Source organism: Leiobunum rupestre, chromosome 4 (genome assembly GCF_980474605.1).
Source record: "Leiobunum rupestre chromosome 4, qqLeiRupe1.1.hap1, whole genome shotgun sequence".
NCBI lineage: Eukaryota > Metazoa > Arthropoda > Arachnida > Opiliones > Sclerosomatidae > Leiobunum > Leiobunum rupestre.
This window is the reverse complement of record NC_143387.1, coordinates 46,590,414-46,610,735: the sequence shown is the minus strand read 5'-3', so window position 1 is coordinate 46,610,735 and position 20,322 is coordinate 46,590,414. Positions and strand designations below refer to the sequence as shown.

Here is a 20,322-nt window from a genome sequence, read left to right as displayed (position 1 = left end):
ATATACAAAATAACATTATTTTGGTTATTGTCACATTTCACCATAATATTTTGTCCCTTACTTTCAAAATAATTTTATTTTCCGACAAGGGAGCTCTGCCGGTCCAAACGGCGAATTTGCATTCGTCTCCTTCAACGTGTTCGGTTATACCAATAGCGGATGTCTAAAAAAAACCCAGTTCAGAAGTTACAATATTTCATTTTAAAATTCTAGCCTTACCAAAAGTTTGTGTTTGTATAAATATTTTGCTTTTCCGGTGGAATCTTTGACTTCCTTACTGAATAGCAAATAAAGCTCAAATAGAAAAATGTGACGTTCTCGGCCTTTTCGGATCAAAGATTTGGGTTCAAGTACTAAAAAGCTGTCCTGCAGTATCACTTCTCCCAATTGGTCTAAAGAGAGCTGCAACAAAATATTATATAAATGCTTTGCGTACGGAGTACACGAAATCAAATGTCCCCCTCTTAACGTCGAGGCATAGGTGTTTAAAAAAAATAAGTTAATTTAAAATACCATCATTTGATTATTAAATCACGTAACTAACTAACGGCAATTAGTTCCGTTATTAAAACGTACCTCGCAACCTTCCAGCATGCTCAAGTGCATGGCGTCATTCGCTTTTTTGGGCACACTTAACATGACGTCCAAGCCGTCTTTAATTTCTCCTTGATCTTCTTCGCAACAAGATAGAAGATCTTTGAGTAGGAGCTGGTATTTAGTTATCCTTTGAACCGGCTTGATCAGGTAGGCAGCAATGGGATGTGGAACAGCGTGTTTCTGTTGAACTTCTTCGAAAAACTGTCCAGAATGCTGAACCAGCAGCATATTCGATTCTGGCTTGTTCTTGCAGTATTTCACATAAATCTCAAAGGTTTGAGCCTAGTTTAAGTAAGAATTGAAAATAAGAAAGGAGTTTTTCCAAATGAATTTAAAATATATTCATAAACGGCCATACCCATGTTACAAAACAATGACCAACATCTTCTGGCATAGTTTCATATTTTTCGAGCTCTTTAAGAAATATACTGAAACGAAACGTGAAAATTAATAAAACCAATTTCGACTAGGAAGTTGATTTGTCGTACTTCTTATGGAATTCACAAATTTCTTCCATATTTCCGAAGAGAATATGATATTTCCCAACAATTCCTTGTGGTGCTGTAGTTCCAGGGTTCCTTAGTTCAGCCATATAAGTACGTATGCACGTTTCGAGATCTTTCACGTAAGTTCTTTCCGTTTGTAATAACTCGGCCATTATAAATCTAAACGAAACCATAAAAGAACGTTTGAGAGATGGCCGATAAGTAGGATCTGTTTCTACTTTAAAACGGGTAAATTACACGAATATTATAGCTAACTAATTGACGGAGGCAGATCCGTTCGCACTTACTCTTTCCTTCTCGCTGATCGTCGTTTTTCTTCGTTCATTTCTTTAACCGCGACTTCTTTGACTTTAGTTTCCAAGGAAGGATCACTGTGCCGGTCTAACGAAAGATCTCGGCCTTCTCCCTCAGACTTCAAACCCAGCTTATGCTCTAGCTGAGAACGATAGCTATCGATGCGCATACTGAAATCTTTGTAGCGTTCATCGACTATAGCTACGTAGGATTTGATGGCGTTGGCATGAGTATGGCCCCTCTCAACCAAACTGTCGGCTAACTGAAGCAGAAGTCTTACTTTCTCCCTCGTCTCCTACAATACGTGAATACAATTAATCCGAAGCCAAACAGACTATACCTTCAGCTCTAGTTTACCTTAGCGGTACATTTGAAATCATTATGTTCTTTAAGTAAAGCCTCAGTTTCTTCGGTGGTTTCACCCAATCCTTTTCGACTTGATAGATAATGTTCCCCAGTTTCTTTAATCCAGTCTAAAGCCTTCCCAGAAAAATGACCAGTCGTGTTAAACAGATAAAATGTGTTATTTAAAAGAAAAGTAAATTTAATTTACTTGGCGGGCGCTTTGTTCAAAGAGAACAAATTGCTGGCACTGGTCTAGACGCTTCTTTCGACCAGTCCAACATTCTAATACTCTGTTCTCTTGTAATAGTAGTTGCTCCAAAATACCTGAAATTATAATATTCATTTACTTGTTGCTCAGATATTTCCGCGAAGCAAATAAAAGGGTCACACCTTTCACTTTTGACTCTGGTCCGCGCTGCGCCGCCAATTCTCCGTGAGCGCTATAATACTGTATGCACCTCGCCGTGTACTTGAGGAATGTCTCGGCTGTTCTTCTAGCCAACGTACACGCTTTCAAGAAAGCTTCTTTTTGTTCCTGATGCTTTGTGAGTTGCTGGGATATTCCGGTAACTTTGTCAACTTTTCCGCCATCTTCTCCTTCGGGTACCACACTACCCGGAAAGCCGGCGGGCGTACTCGCTTCTGCAGTTAGCGTAATTGGTGGAATTTCACTTGGCGTGCCAGCACCACCTCCGCACCAATCTTCCTCTCTCCTGTACTCGCGTTCCAAACTGTCCAGAACTGAGCACACCTGGGTAATGGAAAGTAAAATCGTTAGGTTTTATTAACCACACGAGATAACAGTTTTATTTGGTGTACCTGCTCGGCAGTTTTGTAGAAGTTGAGGGAAGCCATGACTAGTTTGTGGCGATCTTCGGCATGGCTCATTAACTGATGCCACCTTGAATTGACTTCTTCAGATATTGCCCGGATTCTGTCGGGATCGTAATGGTTTGACTGCACGAGAGATTCGGCTTTCTGTTGTACCTGAACGGCGCTACTGTGCGTTTTCTGGAAGATAAGGGGTCCAAATTCAGTTTTCGCTCGACTCGAAAACCCATTAAATATTAGGATGACGAAAGAGAAAATTCTCTAATTCGCATGCCATAGTCCCTATTAATAATAGTATTATTTAATACAGAAAAGACTTATAAAAGGAGGACGATTATGATCACTACATTTATAGATGTATACTATTCAATGTACTAAGAAATGCACGTTCTACGCCAATGACTACGAACTGTCTGGAGACGACTCGTAAGGTACTACAGTAACTTCACCAGAAATATTACAATTGATACCCAAATCATGCTATGGCAAACTATATAATACCCTGACAAGTATTCTATTTGATAAATTTAATAATGATTCCGCAGTGTCAGATGAAAGTCTAAATCTCATATTGTATGTAGTATAATAGATAATTCAGACACTGCAAGCCACAACACTGACCATATGACAAGGGATTGCATGCAAAAGGTTTATATGATCTAATGCAAAAACTATAATGATTATGAACAGATAGAAACGGGAATCGTACATTAAAAGGCAGGATCTGCAGTTAGAGAAGATTTAGAAGTTTTTAGCAGAAGAAGTATAGATGCGGCGCCAGACGAATTAGCGACCATGGAAAATAGAAAACCAAGGTATAAGTCAGAAGAACAAATGAAGAAAGATCCTTCTTAACTGACATGTTTGAACATTTCAAGTTATTTTTAATTTAATACTCTATTTTATAGTAAAAAATTGGCTTTGTTCATATTGTCAATTAAAAATATGAGTTAAGTATAGGAAACATTGAAAGGCATGCGTACGATACACAGGGGATATTATACCGAGTTGCGTTTGTGTTAAAGCAAGCTTTTATAAGACATTTACTGTCAGAAAAGGGGTACACCTGGACGCTACATAGTTTCAAGTCAATTTGATACAAAGTAATTTAGATAGACTTACCATGCTAGGACATTTTAAAAACTAATGTGAAAATTCAGTTAAATACAGTACCTATAGACCCACATTATTAAAACAACAGAAATACTTTCGAACGACAAGGCATGCATTCTAACTCTGAGACAAAATACCTTATACGACTAAAAGAAAAAAAAAAGTGCAACGTCAGCATTACGTAACGAAGACGGTACCAGTGTTGACAGAATAATTAACAGCGTATATTATACAATTAAAATTTCCATTTTGAGTGCAACAACGTGAGTTTTTCGAAGGGAATATATCTAACGTGCAAGCTTGCCAAATTTGCATGCCGCTGCTTTTATCGGATAACGGATAAGTACTTTAACAACGGATTGACAGGGACTGTGTATACACAGGGCCTAAACGTACCTTGTAGTACTGGAGATATATTTGAGAAGCAGGGACGAATATTATGAAAAAAATGAAACAGAAAAAGAAAGCTTGATGAAGCACTATAGAGCGTCACCTTACACATAGCACACAGATTTTATTTAAAAAAATATTTTCTCTTTTCAATGATGATGGAGTGGTTTGGAAATTAATTCGTAAATAAGAATTATTTATCAGAATTAGAAAAAAATTGAAATAAGCTTAAAATTATTTACTCAATGTTCTAGAAAAATGCTTAATGTCTTACGTCTACGAACAAAAGCCACATCTTTTACCTCAATTGCCAGTTGAAACTGTTCATGTTCGGCTCGTAATTGCTCCGCCTGTTGGAGGGTGGCTGGAATCAGGAGAGTCGCTGTTAACATGGCTTCGCCGTTTCGAATCCAGCTTATGACTTGGTTTGCGTCGTTTTCAAACTGGCAAAGCTGGACGCACTGTTCCAATTTCACTCTCCGAATTTCGGCCAGGTCCTCCAGGTCCATTTCCCGCTCGTGCAGAAACTCTAGCAAAACTTGAACCCGGGTCTGCGCGTCGTATTGACTGTCCGCCATTAGCCGAAGCCCCGACGTTTCGAACACCTGAAAACGTTGACAGATGTAAATTCGCGGTCTACAGTTCTCCGTACGTAATAACGCTCATAAGGTTTACAAAATTCAGTCATTCCAAACGCTTCATCCCGGAGTCGCGCAAGATCGCACCGGCTTGTTAAGCAAGCAGAGATAAATTACCATTAAGCGCCGTTTGTTAAAACAGTTACGAAACTTTGTTTGCATTTCCGTACCAAATCCGTAGCTTTCCATAAGTTTGATGATCATACTAGACTGATACTAGCGGACCGATACCAAGAATTGATATATATTAGCGGATAATATGTGGCCGCAACTATAACCACTGTTTTCATGATTTTCCGGAAAATATTATCCACCTACATGGAGAGAGATACTGCGATTGAACCGGAAAGGAGGAAAGGTTACACGAGGAAAGGTTGAGGGGTGTGGTTTTTCTTAAGGGTTTCGCGAGGTGAACGGGGTGGGGTGCTGCCCCATTCTCGGTTGATGTGGAAACGTTCTTGCAGATACTAAAGCGAAGAGAGCTGTTCAGTAACCTGATTACTGTTATGATGTGAAATTGCGAGCTGCATGCATTTAACATTTTACCCTTTTTAATAAATTAATTTTTAATTAATTTGTTTTATGCCCCCAGCCGAAAATCTGCTTTAAAGAAATAGACCTTGTGTTTGCTCATCAAATTTTGAGCTTAATGATTTCGGGACATAAATGGAATATAATTTTGTGCTCCGTCACAGCATTGAACATTATTATTTCTAGTTAAATACTTCATTTAATTCGGTTGATATTTACTAGGCCAGGTGCCTACCGCGGCCAAAAACATTCCGCTATTGGAGTTCCTTACAAAACGCTTCGCTCGTTAATGCCAGTTTCACCAAAAAGGGTGTTTCTTCAGGTTCAAATGACTGGAAAATGTTTAATAAACAAGAGTCCAAGAGTGTGATATGGAATGACATTAGTATTTTTGGAACATAGGAATAAATGTGATCGGTAAGTAATCTACCTTTAAATGAATTGTTGTAAACATTTTTGTCATTAGACATTCTTAACTCATTTTGATACACACATTCCTCAATTTATGCCAGACTTTATTCAACATATAAACATTTGAATACCGAAAATAATTAACATTAACAGCTACTAACCTGTGACAATTCTTGTCCTCTTTGAAGCACTTCAAACGTCGCTTGCTGCATGTGAGAAACGCTCTGGCGATGTACGTGGAGCATCCTTTCAGCATCTTGAATAGTTTGAGCCAGTTCACCGACTTGCAATTCTTCGGCCCAAATTTCCAACTGAGAGGAAACCTTTTCGAAAATAAACAAAATAAAGCCAAATGATTGTCGTAAGTAGCTCTTTTCAGTTTGAATAAGTTTTCCAATTTCAAATAAAGCAGAGCCCGGTCTATCGAAGCCCAGAACACAGTGACGTACCTCTAACGCGTCTCTTTCGAACAGCCTCAATTGGAGACATAAGTCGAGTTTCAACTTTCTGGCAGCCCACAAGCTTTCCAAGCCATCTCTCGCTTGACTGAGAGCTTCTAAAGTGCCTTCAACGGCTGAATAAGACCCACTTGTGTCTGTGTCTGCCGACATTCCAGCATTCCTAAATAAAAGGATATATTCAATTAAAAGCGAGCCAAAAAATACAACCACTTCCCAGATTTCGCGCTTACGTATAGTTCACGCTCTTGTTTAACAGGCCTATTGACGCGAGTAATAACTCTCTATAAAAAGAAATTTGCACCAATTCGGCCTAATACAGTCTAGCTTTAACCGTTTTCATTTACAGCGATTGGGTTTAGTTCGTTATTTTGGCAAATAATCTCGATTACCGTTGAACAATAAGAATACTGGTTATTTTAACCACAAGATACTCGGGAAGAATAAAACTTTACAACGATTTGAATTTTATGCACCGAACGTTTAACGCGTTTAAAAATAACGACGATAGGATTGCTTAACATCCTGTACAATGGTGATAAAGAGTTTGGCACTTTTTGTTCGGATTTCCTTTTTCATAAAAACATTTGATAGGTTTTAAAAACAATAATTAGCGCGGGAACGTTATGGTTAGCGAAAAGGGCCTCGGGCGTGTTACAATTAAAATTATAGTTCAAATTCCCAAAAACTGTCATCAACACTAAAAGGTACCTTCAGCTGAGTAGTTGAAGTGTTCTAAAATAAGCGAATATCGTTGAAATAAGGGGATTAGTTAATTGCACTAGCATTTCCCTGTTTTAGTCAAGGTCATGTCACGTGTTGTAACCGTTCAGCGGATAGTGACGTAGCCATGATTTCGGTTCGGAGGAAGGGGGGATTCTGAATTTAAAAAAATAAACAAAAAACTATACGCCACTGCTTTTGGGGCAGTAATAATATGACCCCGAGAGTTGTCACCAAATCCCTCGCTGTTCCGGTATAATTATGGCGTACCAACCTTAGCTCTTGAAGTAGGGTCTCTCCTTCGGTGATAGTACTGACGGCCGCATCAACGGTGGAATCCCTCTGTTGGGCAAATTGGTCTATGGCTTCTTGGGCTGTTTCCACACCGTCCGCTATATCATCGCTCGGCAGTTCCTGCCTCAGTTCTTCAAACCAGGATGTTAACTAATTGTACGAAATAAAGAGTTCGCGTATTAAAAAAACTCCGTAGAATGCAAAGCGCCTACAATGACAGCTGAGTAAATACGCGGAAAACAATAGTCCAGCAGCACTAACCTCTTTGTCATGGGTGAAAAATAAAACCGCTAAATGCAGTAGACTACGACGCCGTTCGACTCTGGCAGCGAAATTAGCTATATGTTCCTCGAGTTCTTGAGCTACGCCGTAAATTTCATCCGCGTTACATTCTCCAGTTTGGGCCAATTCTTCGGCCGCTGCCAGCAACTTCTCGGCGTTCGTGTACGTATTCTAAAACGACAAAGAACATTGGTCATTTCCCTCGTGGAGAGCGTTTCTCGCGAAATCTTCGAAACTCTAGCGACGTTTCACTCTCGTTTCTTTAGTCCCTAGTCACTCCCCGTTTAACGGTACCATTTATTTGCACTTAGTTCGTCGAGAGGCTCGTTTCTTTAGAGATGACAAAATAATTAGACCGTATCGGTGATGTTACATTTCAAACGGTTCTGAAGGTAAATGAAGCGTTGGATAAGGGCTCGAAGGGGTGAATTTCTAACTTATATTTACGCGGAGTATACAAGACTGTCTGTTAATGGTGCAATGACTTTAGAGAAACAAATCTTCGTTGAATTGCTCTCCGAATTAAAAGGAATATGCTTTAAATAAAATAAATTTCATCTCATTTCCGAAGAAATTTTTAGTATTATGAAATAAAACTTTTAATAAAAATAACATTTTAGGAGAAATGCGTAATAAATGAACCGTTGCAACTTATCTCTTTTTAACGGAAAATACACTAACGGAAGCTACTTTATGTAATTTGATACAACTTATAAATAAAACCAAAATTTGATATTTAAATCATCCACTCTAAGCTAACGCAATGGGAAACTACAGTTGGAACACGCGTTCTTAAATTACCGGTACGGAAACTAAACAATAAGGAAAATTAAATCAAGAACGAAAGCGGCAAAAATACGCAAATGTGAAGGATAAACTCGGAATTTTTATTTCCCGACTCAATTTCTTCGTACGATGATTGTGAGCTAGCTCCGTCTTTGGGTATCACCTGCCTACAGTCGACGCACGGCGAATCGTTTCACGAATGACCCCGAGTTAAAATACAGGTGCAAAACGATTTCTAGATGAACAGGTAAAATAGGACGTATAAGCAGAGGGCCCCTTTTCCCTAGAAATTACCACGAAACAAGCCATGAACAATCAAGAACGGAAGTACAAACGGGTAAATTTAAAAGACAACGACCTTTAATAGTTAAGTAAATCACCAAAAGAGCTAGCCAACGAGAACTAATTACACAATGCCTCTTTTTTAAAGAAAATTGTCTCTTTAAACTTAAAAAAGAAACCTGGGGAAATTTAAGCTTGACAATTTTCTGTATCTTGGATTGATCTTGACCGCGAGCTACAGAAATCAAGACTAGAAAGAAATTTTACTTTTGAAAAGTGCATCCGGTATAGCGTGAATTACAATACCAACGTTTATACTGTTCACCACCGCATCGAAGAACCGAAATATTAAGAACTCATTTGAGCACTTTAATAAAAGCTTAAAAAGTAAATTCAAACGACTGTACCATCATATTGAATATATAATAAGAATATAGTTAGAATATTTAATTTTAAGACCCTTCCACAGCACACGCGTTATCTTTAACACCCCTTTTCAGAATTTATAGTGACGAATTCTTCCCCAAAAGGATTTCCTTAATTTAATCAAAAACACTTTCAGTTGAAAATTCTTAGTGGCGCGATGGCTAGACGCGGAGAATTTTCAAGAGCGCTTAACAAGTATCTCCTTTGTTAACGTTCTCCGTTATCAAACTTGTTACGAAATATTTCTTAGGATTCCTTATTAAAAGTTTCGCGCGTAAAAAATTCTTTCCCGAAAATACTTTTCTGTTACCACACCCCTGTATTAGAAAAAAAAAGGTCATTATTAAAAACGGCCTCCAAAACATAAAAAACAAAATGCTTTAAATTCTTCTAGTATATATTAAAAAAATGTTAGGAACCCCTCTGAGAGACAACCGCGTTTCCCTGCCAAGACGATTGCGCGTGATATTAATACTCAACCCACGAAAGTGGATTCCAATCTTTAAAGAGTTAATAATTTTTACCACGAAATTAATTTAGCCGAAGGAAACTTTTTCCTTCGGGTCAAAAGCAGATAGCCGTTGTTGGACGCCAACGCAAAACCACGACACTGAGATTTAACGAATAGGCAGAAACGGCCTCTTTCCACGAAAAATAAAAATTACAGTTTGTCCTCGTGGAAAGTATACTGGTAATTAAGTAAGTCCCGTACTTAGACGAAATATTACGTAATTTATTAAACGAACTTTTAATTAGCCGTTTCACGTTTCCCAAGCGCGCTCGACCTCTTCCTCTCCGAAATGTACTCGACATCAAATTATAGAGGCGTTATAATTCTTCCCCATACGCAGTTTTGGATAAATCAATTTTTATAACCTACAAACAGATTTCCCGAAGACATACGAACTGTAAATAAATTTTAAACATCTATTACATTTATTAATTTTTTTTAACAATAACACCGTTTAACTGCAAATAATGTGAAAATATTCTGATAAAGTAGTCGCGAAATATCCCCATCGGGCCCCATGTTCCCGAAGAGATTAAATTAGTCAATGACAAGTAGAGATTCTCCCCCGAGAATATTGTCGGAACCGGTGAGCTTAGAGAGGCCATCAGAGTTGAGATCAATTGCGCTAACACGGCTAAGCGCTCAAATCAAAATAATGTTTCCTCGCGTCTAAGGATGTGTCTAAATCAAACAGACACTCGCTACATAGAAATGGTGAGGCACAAATTCTTTCGACGATGTTTGTCGAAGTTATCATACTTAATTTTTTTCGAAATAGAATAAATCAATTACATTAAATGATTAATGAAGGAGCTCTAATGATTTTAATATCTGCTCTGTAAAAGAAATGGTTCAAGGGTTATTTCGACGGAGAAATTCCGAATTACAATCCCTAAATACCATGTAGGTGAGTTTACAAATGTTGACCTTGACCCCTACTTTGATCCCTAGTGCATTTCTTGGACGATTTGGCCTGGTTTTTTATTTATTTTTAAAGATAAAGAGGAAAGTAATAAGAATAATTATTTTTTGATTATAGCATCATTTTCTATTCATTTAAATAGTCTAAAATGTTTTACCTTTCTTTGATCCTTCAAAAAACAAAATTTTTAATCGATTTTTTCATAAATTTGTTTGGATTTCCCATCTTACTATTTACTAAAATCAATCCAAACCTGAAGATATTTTTTGTTCCAGATAAATGAATTTTTATATTAAACCACTGAACCAAAAATCGAATGAAAAAATTACAATCGTTTTGATGGCTGCCAATGTATCTCAAAAGTGGTTGAATGAATCTTTAAGAAATTCGAGAATTCTACGTTCCAAATAAACAATTTTTTTAAGCAAAACCTATAGCGGTCGGGGTGGGCACCTGTCGTGGAATTACCCTCCATACATTTAAACGAAACGTTCTTCAGGGACTCATCTTAAATCAAGCAAAAGCTCTCTAAAAGCCAAAGAATAAAAAACACTTTAAAGAGCCTCTCTTAATACTCGAACGTAAAACTTTATAGCCAACAACAAAATTCAAAACGTTTTCGGGCCTGGATATTTGGAGGGTCTAAAAAAACCCACATTTCATATTCAAACGAAAATAGCGTCTTATCAACGAAATGGTCCGGCTTTTCCGAGTAAAAAACACCGCTGCCAAAAACGCAATTTTACGCCAGAGTAATATAAGAGCGATAATGGCTGAAGGAAACGCGACGGCCCAGAGGCGAGTCTAGCCGAAGAAAAATGAATCTCAATTTTACTTCTGGAAGATTTACCGTGGAAAAAAATCCGGTCGAAATGGCTGGATGGTGTTTTTCCGCGCTCTTCGGCGTCGTAGGAAATATACGAGGAGAAATGAAGTCAATGAATTCGAGTCACACGCTGGCCACCAACATTTGCCGAGTCTCGTTGCAACGTATCTCGAAGAGGGACATCGTCGCGAACAAGACCCTCGACAAGACCGTCCTCTTATACCGAAAGGAACGGGGGCCCTTTTACAACTGGAAAGAGAAAAAGGATTTCCTCTCTTTCCGAAAGCTCAAGGGCTATCGAGGTGAAAGACCCATAGAGAACGACAACGTATCCCAGATTAAGAAGGACAATAACTCGCGAAAAGGACTCGTTATGGATACGGCTTTGTTGAGAAAAATGGGAAAAGTTTGCGGTTCATGCGGGAAACAACGATTTATTTTTAAAAGACCTTTCTTATAAATTAGTTTGTAAACAGTTATTATTATAAACGACAATTGATGAACGGTGACCAACGAAACAAACCACGAACTGGAGGGTATTTTGCTAGACAAGACATCTCATTTCAATGCCAAATATTTCTTAAAATGATAACTTCGTATAAAATAATTCTTAAAATGATAATTTCACATAAACTATTTCTTAAATTGATAATTTCGTATAAAATATTTCGTTGATTATTCTACTAAAGAAAAGCTCTAGTTGAACTGGTCTTAAAAGCAAATACGATAAAGGATATTGTTAAAGCGTTTTGTCTAGTTGATACGTTTCTTATGATTATATAATATTTCCTGTTTAAGAACGAAACATTAAGTTATTGAAATACGCAAATATTTTCAAAATAGCGTAAAAGGTTGGAGAGAAGCCAGCCAATCGAAGTTAACCGTTCCGAAGGAAAATGGCGAATAGAAAACACACATTGAAATGCCGATAACAGATGCCGTTAAAAACGGCTCAGTGCCTCCCATAAATCAAAAATGTTTCCATTATCGATTTTTAAAACAAGTCATTAAAGTGTCGTTACCGAAATCGCTAACAAAAAGACAATAAGTTCGCTTAAAATCCGCCTTCTAATAATATTCGCAAATGAGCCATCTAAGAACCCGGTTTTTCTTCAGCTCCTACGTTTTTCTTCCCAATTATCAAGAAACGCTCCTTTGTAATTATTCATTACCGAAATATCTGGTAGAGCTAGATGGGGCCTCGCGGACCGCGGTAGCCAAAAATCTCACTACTAAATCGCCAAGATAAAATGAAGACCGGCGTGTCATTTGCCCCTCACGTGGGAGTACTTCTTGCTCCGTTAAGATCTGTGTTGCCCAAATTCCTTTCTCAAAAAATATATACTTAGCCAGGGGATAGAGGGCTATAACGTGCCAAGTCGGCATTAGACTTCGAATCGGAATGATGTTAATCTGACATTGATTCGAAGGGACACAGCCAAATCATCACGCACTAGTGTCCTGAAAAATAACACGTTTTCCCCCCACCTGAAGGAATGCGTAATACGAAAGGCGTGGGAACTAAACGATTGGTTGGCGATCATTCTCTACAATGAATGTAAAGAATTCAATTCAAATGGGAAATCAAATCGAGCGCTATTATTCTAGGTTTTACGTTCTCTCGCGACCTGATATTGAAGCGAAGGGAGCTAATGCGCGATAGTTGAAGTGTTTATCATTATTCTCACACAATGGTTAAAATTGACCAAACATATCTCGGGTTATAAATCGAGTTTTAAAATTCGGGTTGAGGCACGATATACTAACCGTGGAAAGTGTAATTGCTAACGATTGATAACTATTTCGGAAATTGATTAGACTTCGTTAGCCCCAAATAGCTCGGGCCACAATTCGAATTTTTAAAATTCTGGTTTCGCCGTCGGCTTGCAATTTCTTTTTATTAAGTGATCGTTACATCCATCGGACAATTTCAATTTGGAGATAAATGATTAATTGTTTCGTTTCGACGAAAAAAATACAATTTTAGCTCGCGATAAAGACAAACGCGAGCCAAAACAATTTTAGCTCGCATAAACAAATCGTTAATTTACGACAAAAAATATATTTCTCAATTATAAAAAAGGGAGTTTTTCTCATTAACTAATTTATCAAGAAACTTATTTCATAAAAACCATCTAATAAGATTTAAAAAGATTCTCAAAGTACGGCCCTTGACTAACGTCATTAATTACGTTACCGTATTCGGTATTTTTTAACCCAGACACGGCGAACTCGAGTAATCTAATTTATCTAAATTACAGTCTAAGGACAATAAAAATAATACGAAGGTTACCCAAAAAAAGTAGTCTGCTTCGAAGCAGACAGAGAATATACATCAAAGAAAAAACCGCCGGTATGGCGAGCAACATAATTCGGTATATACCGGTACTTTTTATCTAACTTGAAAAGCGCGGTAAATGTTTACACTGTACACATACATTTCCTCAGCAAGCCCGTGAAATGTCTGGCCGAATAACACTATAACCGTTAAGCTTTTATCCGGCTAAAGGTTTCCACATTGTAAAAAAACGTGTTCGTGTCAGTATGTTTTATTTATAGGCGAAGCGTTGGACCAACTTTATAGATGTATTATTTATCTACGGACGGACCATCGTTTCTTTACGCTGCACTAAAACTCTAGAATATAAAAAAGAACGTGTTCGCAATCTATGGAAAAGTGCTTTTCATGGGTAACGCGGCACCCACGACGAACTGTGATAGCCGCGTGATAATTCACGCGATGTATTTACAGGGAAGTGATAAAAACCATAATTCCGGATATTGAGGGCGTTTTTTTTTAAAAATAGATAACACTTAAGAAATTTTAAATTTTTTCGAACTAAATTTACACTTTTATAATCACCAAAACGCGATTATATACTAAACGGCTTGACTCGGGTACCTAAAATGAAATCGGTAACTGTAAGCTTTACGATAGATCTGACATTGAAAAGTTTCTAGGTTGTTAAAAACCAGAATAAAAAGGATGAAAATGAATAATGGCGTATATACCGGTCTTTTGAAAGTTTGATGACCGAGAATAGAAGACATTTGACTATTAACTCTAGAAGGTGTACTTTTACGATCATCGTTCCGTCGCGCGTCCATTGTGCCTTATATTGAGTGTTATTCGTGGAAAGCACTTATTAGACTAGGTTCGCTGAACACGCCAAAATACAGAAGTCCTTCAAGCGATCGTAGACTTTGAGATATTTTTTCCAATTCTTAGATATCTAAAGCTATCATCTCACGAGGTCTCAGTTTGCGAAATTGATTAATCCAATAATAAAATATGATTTCTAAACCGAATTGTTCGGAGTTACCCATCCTATAACAATAGCCAGTGCACAATAAACTAATTTATTTCTAAAATGAAATTTTAAAAACTTAGCTTAGTATTTGTAACTTATGGAACTTGCGTCAGAGAACTACCCTTTGACATAATATGAATTAAAATACGATGTCATAATTTTATCTACAAAGTCATATACTATAGAAAGTCAAGTTGGATTACATTGGCAGAATAAATAACTAAATATTTGTATTTATAATCTAGCGTTCAGAAAAATTGTCAAAACCAAATCCGTAAGAGTTATAACGCGATAAAAGGTTTTCGCCATATATGGCAATACATAAACGGAAAAGACCTCTTACGGACATACGACAGATCGAAAAGGTCGGTATACAGATCCCCATTGCGCAAATATCAACCTGTCAGATTGTCTTCCAAGGACCATAAATTAATCTTAATTAATCCGAAACACAGAAAACCGGAAAGACCCCCGTCGCGTTGTTTTCCACACCAAAATTAAGAAGATGAGAAATTCAGTCCAATATTAACAAATCCTTTCATAAAAGTAAATTACATCATCAGACAACCGCTATTTAATATAATAAAAGCTAGGTCTTTCTTTGAAGGAACGTTGGAAATGATGCCAGGGATAAAATGTACGGTACAGCCAGAATAACATCCCTACCACCCTCATGACCATTTTCTTTCACGATCTTTACGTTGTTGAGGAAGGCAAGACCCGTTTTTCTTTAAACGCGGAAACGCGAATACACTGGTCGCAAAACGAATCAGCAACAATGAAGGGGCAAGGTCAGTTATATAGTCAACACACAACTATCAAGTTCCGTAATTTTTCATACATACGCATTAGACACTATTCCGAATCATTATTAAATACATGGAAAATTCACATTTCAAAAATTGGTCTTTATTTATATAGAATTATAAAATACGATCTTCCATATAGGAGCGACAATAAATGAAGAGTGAAGAAGCAACGGCAGTTATAGATAGTCCAGTTTCATGATTTTTCATACATAAACATTGGGCAATACTCAGAATCATCATTAAAGACAAATAACTTCCAAATTTGGTCCATGATTACATAGAATTATAACCTATGCAGGAGTTCATAAAATGTAGAAAAATCCTCAAACTAAGACAAGTGGAGTTATTTATAAGTAAATTGGTAGTGGAACAAGCACAACACACTATGGAATGCACGTTGAAATAATAAAAGTGGAAATCAAACTTAATAACGAGATGCAGAGTGTGCTCTCGCGTCTTTTGTTAGAGTTTAAGGAAGGGGTGTTTCAGAAATAAAATGTCCCTTCACTAATCGCGAACCTGTGTCCATAGCCTAATAAGCTGTATCCAAGCAGCTAATAAATAACATTCCGACGTTGATCTAAAGTTTCGTAGACCTCACACAGAGCAAACAAGTCGAAGGATATCCGAGATAAGGTTTCACTCTTTCGGTGATTTGAATTTTAAATTTCCCACACATGGACATTCAACAACTGATTCTACTAATAAGGTATAATCGAAGTGTTTCACAATTTGAACTGGTTCTTGGTGCGTCTCATTCCGTAGGTATTCGAATTGTTAATCTACCTCTATAACAGAGCACTTAAAATCCACCCGGTCACCCTTCGTGAAACTTTCGCGATAAAAAAGGAATAAACCAAAGGCTAGTACGCCGCTACGGTGATTTACATTGATCCGCCAGGTTTTAAAAATAAAGATGAGATATAAAAAAGGCATAAAAACTCAAACAGAAAAAAGAAAAAGTCAAATTCGTGACTGGTTATTTCTCCCTGGGTTCGCGTGGATGAAAAAAGCACTTATGCGGATAATAGTACATCTTCGTTACAATATCTCCAAAATTCACGAAGGCCAATAAATAAAGCTTGGTGGTTAGTCGCATCCTACGCCACTTTAAAGGAGAGATCATCGACGTGGATGCTTCATTTCTTTAAATCATATTATCGTTCGAAACAGTTCAAGCAGTGTAACTTTGTTACCGATTCCTAAAACAATTTATTAAATATCAGGTTCCTATGGGCTTTAAGACTAAATTTACTTAGGATCTTCGTTAAACTACGTTCTTTAACGGTATAATCAAAAATACATTTTTAGAATTCTACTATTAGCAAATATGGTTGGAATTTTAAGTGAATTATGTACGGAACAAGTTTTCTATAAAAAAAAACATTATATTAAAGGAATTTTGATTTCTTTTGTCGCAATTGCTTTTAGGGTCCTCTACAAAAACGTGCTTATAATAGCTGCGAATCACTTCGCATTATTTTCAAAGCGGTAACGAGATAAAAAAATCGCAACTAGAAGTTTTTGTAAGTACGGCAGAAGAAATAAAATCCGGTGTAGACCCGCGGCGAAACGAAAAAATATTGAACTGTTTCCTTCTTATTTATGACTCGGAAACTCGAAAAACCACACAGGTAAGGGACTCGTACAACGACTTACAACACAAACAAGCTTCGACTGGCTTACAAAGAGAGCTATTTCTGTTCCACTAAAATGCCTTCCAACCGAAATAATTGAAATATAAAACTATAGAAAAACGTGTCGTTACTAGTTGTCAAAAATACAACGCCATTCTCTATTTATAGGTCCAGTAAATATTAATTATTACCAGCTATTTAACCACGTTGGCGAAGAAATGCTTAGTTAAAATTAATCTGTAACGGTACATCTTGTTCGTATCGCTTACGGGCCAAACCTCCCTTAAAAATGATCCTACGTGCCGAACGAGAAAACAGCATTTTAACAACGGAAATTAATGAACGAAAAGATCATTTAACTTTATTTTCACGCCATGCGCGTTTCACGCCTTATCTGCCGCACATTAATTAATACGTACGCGAATCCACGTTTTACAATACAGATATTTCGTCCCAATTAAATAGGACAAATTTTTAAATATTGGAAAAGTGTCGCGGGGAAACTCTGAGCGATAACTTTAATTAGTCTACGAGATGTGGCCATGAAATTTGACATTGAATATTAATAAAAGCAAACTTTCTATTTCGCGATGCTTAATCGGGGGATACGCTATGTACGTATTCAATTGCGGAAAAGTTCCATTAAGAGGGAAATTTCCTTAAAAGGCTTTTCGATACGTTTATCCTCAAATTATAGTTCATCACGTATTAAGTGTCCTTATTTTCATGCCTGTAATTTCATTATCAAGCGTCGTTAATAGGTTAAATGCCATTAAGAGCGTCTATAGTCATACCTAATTGTCATAAAACCAAGGGCGAGCATACGCCAAATTAATATTTTTAGAGCATTAAAATAGTACGCGTGTCTTATAGACGAAATAACAATATTCTTCCGAATCGAAAGACGATAGATTTTTCGGAAATCAATTTTGAAGTTTTTATAAAATCAAGACCACGGTAACGGTTGAAATATTTTGGCAATCAATGATTTGATAGAAAAAACTAAAATTATTTTGGTACAAAAAAAAATTAATTTCTTTCAGAAATAAAATGTTTGATGGCATAATTTTTTTATGTACGCACGAACGAATAGTTTTAGAAATAATTTAAATTGTTTTAGTGGATTAAGTCTAAAATGGCTTTAGGTAGGGCGGAGAAAAGATACAGAAAACAATGCATAAATATGGGTGCGAGAGTTAATGATCGAGTTGTAGTTGACTAAATCATTAGTACGCTCATTAAATGAAATCCCAGATTTGCATTTTGTGGTTGACGACTTGACCACATTCCATAATCTCTACTACCTACGATATTCTGTATTTCCTTAATGAATTGGGCGGGGAGTCATTAAAATGTTTGGCAATATTTATGGCCCACACGGAAAGAGTTGCGTAGGCGATATTTACATTTCTATTGTCCTGTCATTAAAACTAACGAAAACAAAAACACCGATTGTTTACGAAAATAGTACCTTTTAAGCCATTCTGATAACGTACAAGATAAATTTTATATATATTGTTTTATTAAATTTGGAAGCAACAACCCTAATAAAATACCAAAAAAATATATTACAGACCTGGCGCGTCAAAACGGTAAAAATCCAAATGCGGGAATAGCAAACCCCAAGACACAGGGTCAAAACGAACTAAGACTGGCCTGTTGACCGTTTGCCAAGATTTTACGTAAACAATGTTTTTTTTTTACACTGGTCGGTCGCGCGCGCACACACCCCCGAAACCCGGCGTTGTTTATTCGTTATGTCGAGAAAGCTCTATCTATGGGTTAGTGGCGCAACGATGGCCTATCCTTCGAGGCGAAATGCCGTTTGGAGAGCGCGAAAACAGCGTGCTAGCTTTTGTTGACGTTTCGAATTTCTTCGAGGAGAATCTAAAGATCCCGCCACGAATCGTTCGCGTCTGACAAGTGATAAACTTCTCTCCTCTTCCTCGAACAACACGCGGTCCAGCCTGACTGCTTTTGCCACGCTTGCCTCCCCCCGCCCTCCTCGTGCCTTTCATTGACACTGCACAGTTTCAGCCGGGGATACGCCATAAAGATCCCAAAGCAGGGCTGATGCTCAAATTCATAACTAATTTTAGTGGAAAAACTGGAAATAGTAACTAACCTCTTCCAAAATAGTCACCTAAACGTAACTAAGAAATAACTTAAAAACAGGAATTTACAGTAAAAATCAGTTTATTGCTTAAACAAATTGCAATACATTAAGTATTTGCTAATTAGGAATTTTACTTTACTCTTTTACGTAAATTTATACTTTTATTTTATCTCCCGCTAGTTTTGTAACTAACAAAGCCTACCTTCGTTACGAATAAAGGATATTATTAAAAGACTGCGTTTATGATTTCTATGGGCAGTACTAAAATTAAATACGGTAAAATATTTTTTCGTAGAGATAACTTAATAAATTTCAAAATAGAAACTTTTAGTAACCAAATTAGAGAAATATTAACTTTTAGTAACCAAATTAGACAAATATTAACTTTAAGTTTAACCAAATTAGACAAATATTAACTTTTAGTAACCGATTTAAAAACTTTTAGTTAAAAAAGTAACCCAGTATCAGCCCTGCCGAAGTCACTAAACAAATTCGCGTTACTCCCAATATATAAGTCGCTTGATGACTTGGGCCTAAGGTGGTGCCTTGGGCATTGGCCTAGCTGATTATTATTATTATTATTATTATTATTATTATATATTTTAAAAGTAGCTTTTCGATAATATGTTATCAAAATTATATTTTTTCAAAGCTGATTTATAAACCGCACTGTCAAACCAATAAAAGGAAGTCGAGAGTACGGATCACTTCCTTCGAGTACGGAATTTCGTTTTTTTTCTCAAAAAAATTGGAATATTTTATAAATCCTTGATTTTTTTAAGGATTTACCATTTAATTCAATGAGCGAGAAAAACTAGTTATGGAAACTTTTAGGATTTTTACCCAAATATTTCGTTGGTTAGACCACAAAAAAATTTAGAAGAGTTATACCTATCAGCCGATTTATGGACTCTAGATGTTTTAGGTCGATTAACTTCCGGTTATCTTGTGACTTAAGCCTCATCGACAGAAATCTATATTAACCGGAAGCACCTCGAGATAGATTTTAAACCCTCGTCAAAGTTAGAGATGCTATTCCACTTCTAATTATTTATGGTTAAACCGTTATTTTATATTTAAAAAAATAATACGGTAAATAAGGAATTCGAAAACTTTTGATAGAATTCATACAAATATGAATTATAAATTTATAATTATAATTATAATTCTACGTCACAGATCACAAGGCGAAACCCCACACGATCCTAAGAAGCAAATAATCAGGTGACCACCATGAGGGTCTGAATGTCTTGACAGACCTTAGCTCGTTACCATGGCAACGA

At 36.8% G+C, this 20,322-nt stretch overlaps 1 protein-coding gene across 3 annotated transcripts in view; it reads right to left on the bottom strand.

Moving 5' to 3' along the window:
* trio (trio Rho guanine nucleotide exchange factor) overlaps positions 1–20,322 on the bottom strand; it is a 146,997-nt gene that overhangs the window by 63,538 nt on the left and 63,137 nt on the right. For all 3 annotated transcript variants that reach the window (XM_090172527.1, XM_090172529.1, XM_090172528.1), the window contains exons 14-28: positions 7,393–7,584; positions 7,112–7,281; positions 6,106–6,277; positions 5,818–5,979; positions 4,379–4,681; positions 2,562–2,753; positions 2,133–2,493; positions 1,951–2,066; positions 1,755–1,877; positions 1,391–1,692; positions 1,086–1,262; positions 956–1,025; positions 577–879; positions 220–402; positions 62–163 (exon numbers count right to left, since the gene is read on the bottom strand). In XM_090172527.1, the coding sequence (XP_090028653.1) occupies positions 62–163; positions 220–402; positions 577–879; positions 956–1,025; positions 1,086–1,262; positions 1,391–1,692; positions 1,755–1,877; positions 1,951–2,066; positions 2,133–2,493; positions 2,562–2,753; positions 4,379–4,681; positions 5,818–5,979; positions 6,106–6,277; positions 7,112–7,281; positions 7,393–7,584 (2,928 nt within the window). The remainder of the gene's footprint in view (positions 1–61; positions 164–219; positions 403–576; positions 880–955; positions 1,026–1,085; positions 1,263–1,390; positions 1,693–1,754; positions 1,878–1,950; positions 2,067–2,132; positions 2,494–2,561; positions 2,754–4,378; positions 4,682–5,817; positions 5,980–6,105; positions 6,278–7,111; positions 7,282–7,392; positions 7,585–20,322) is intronic.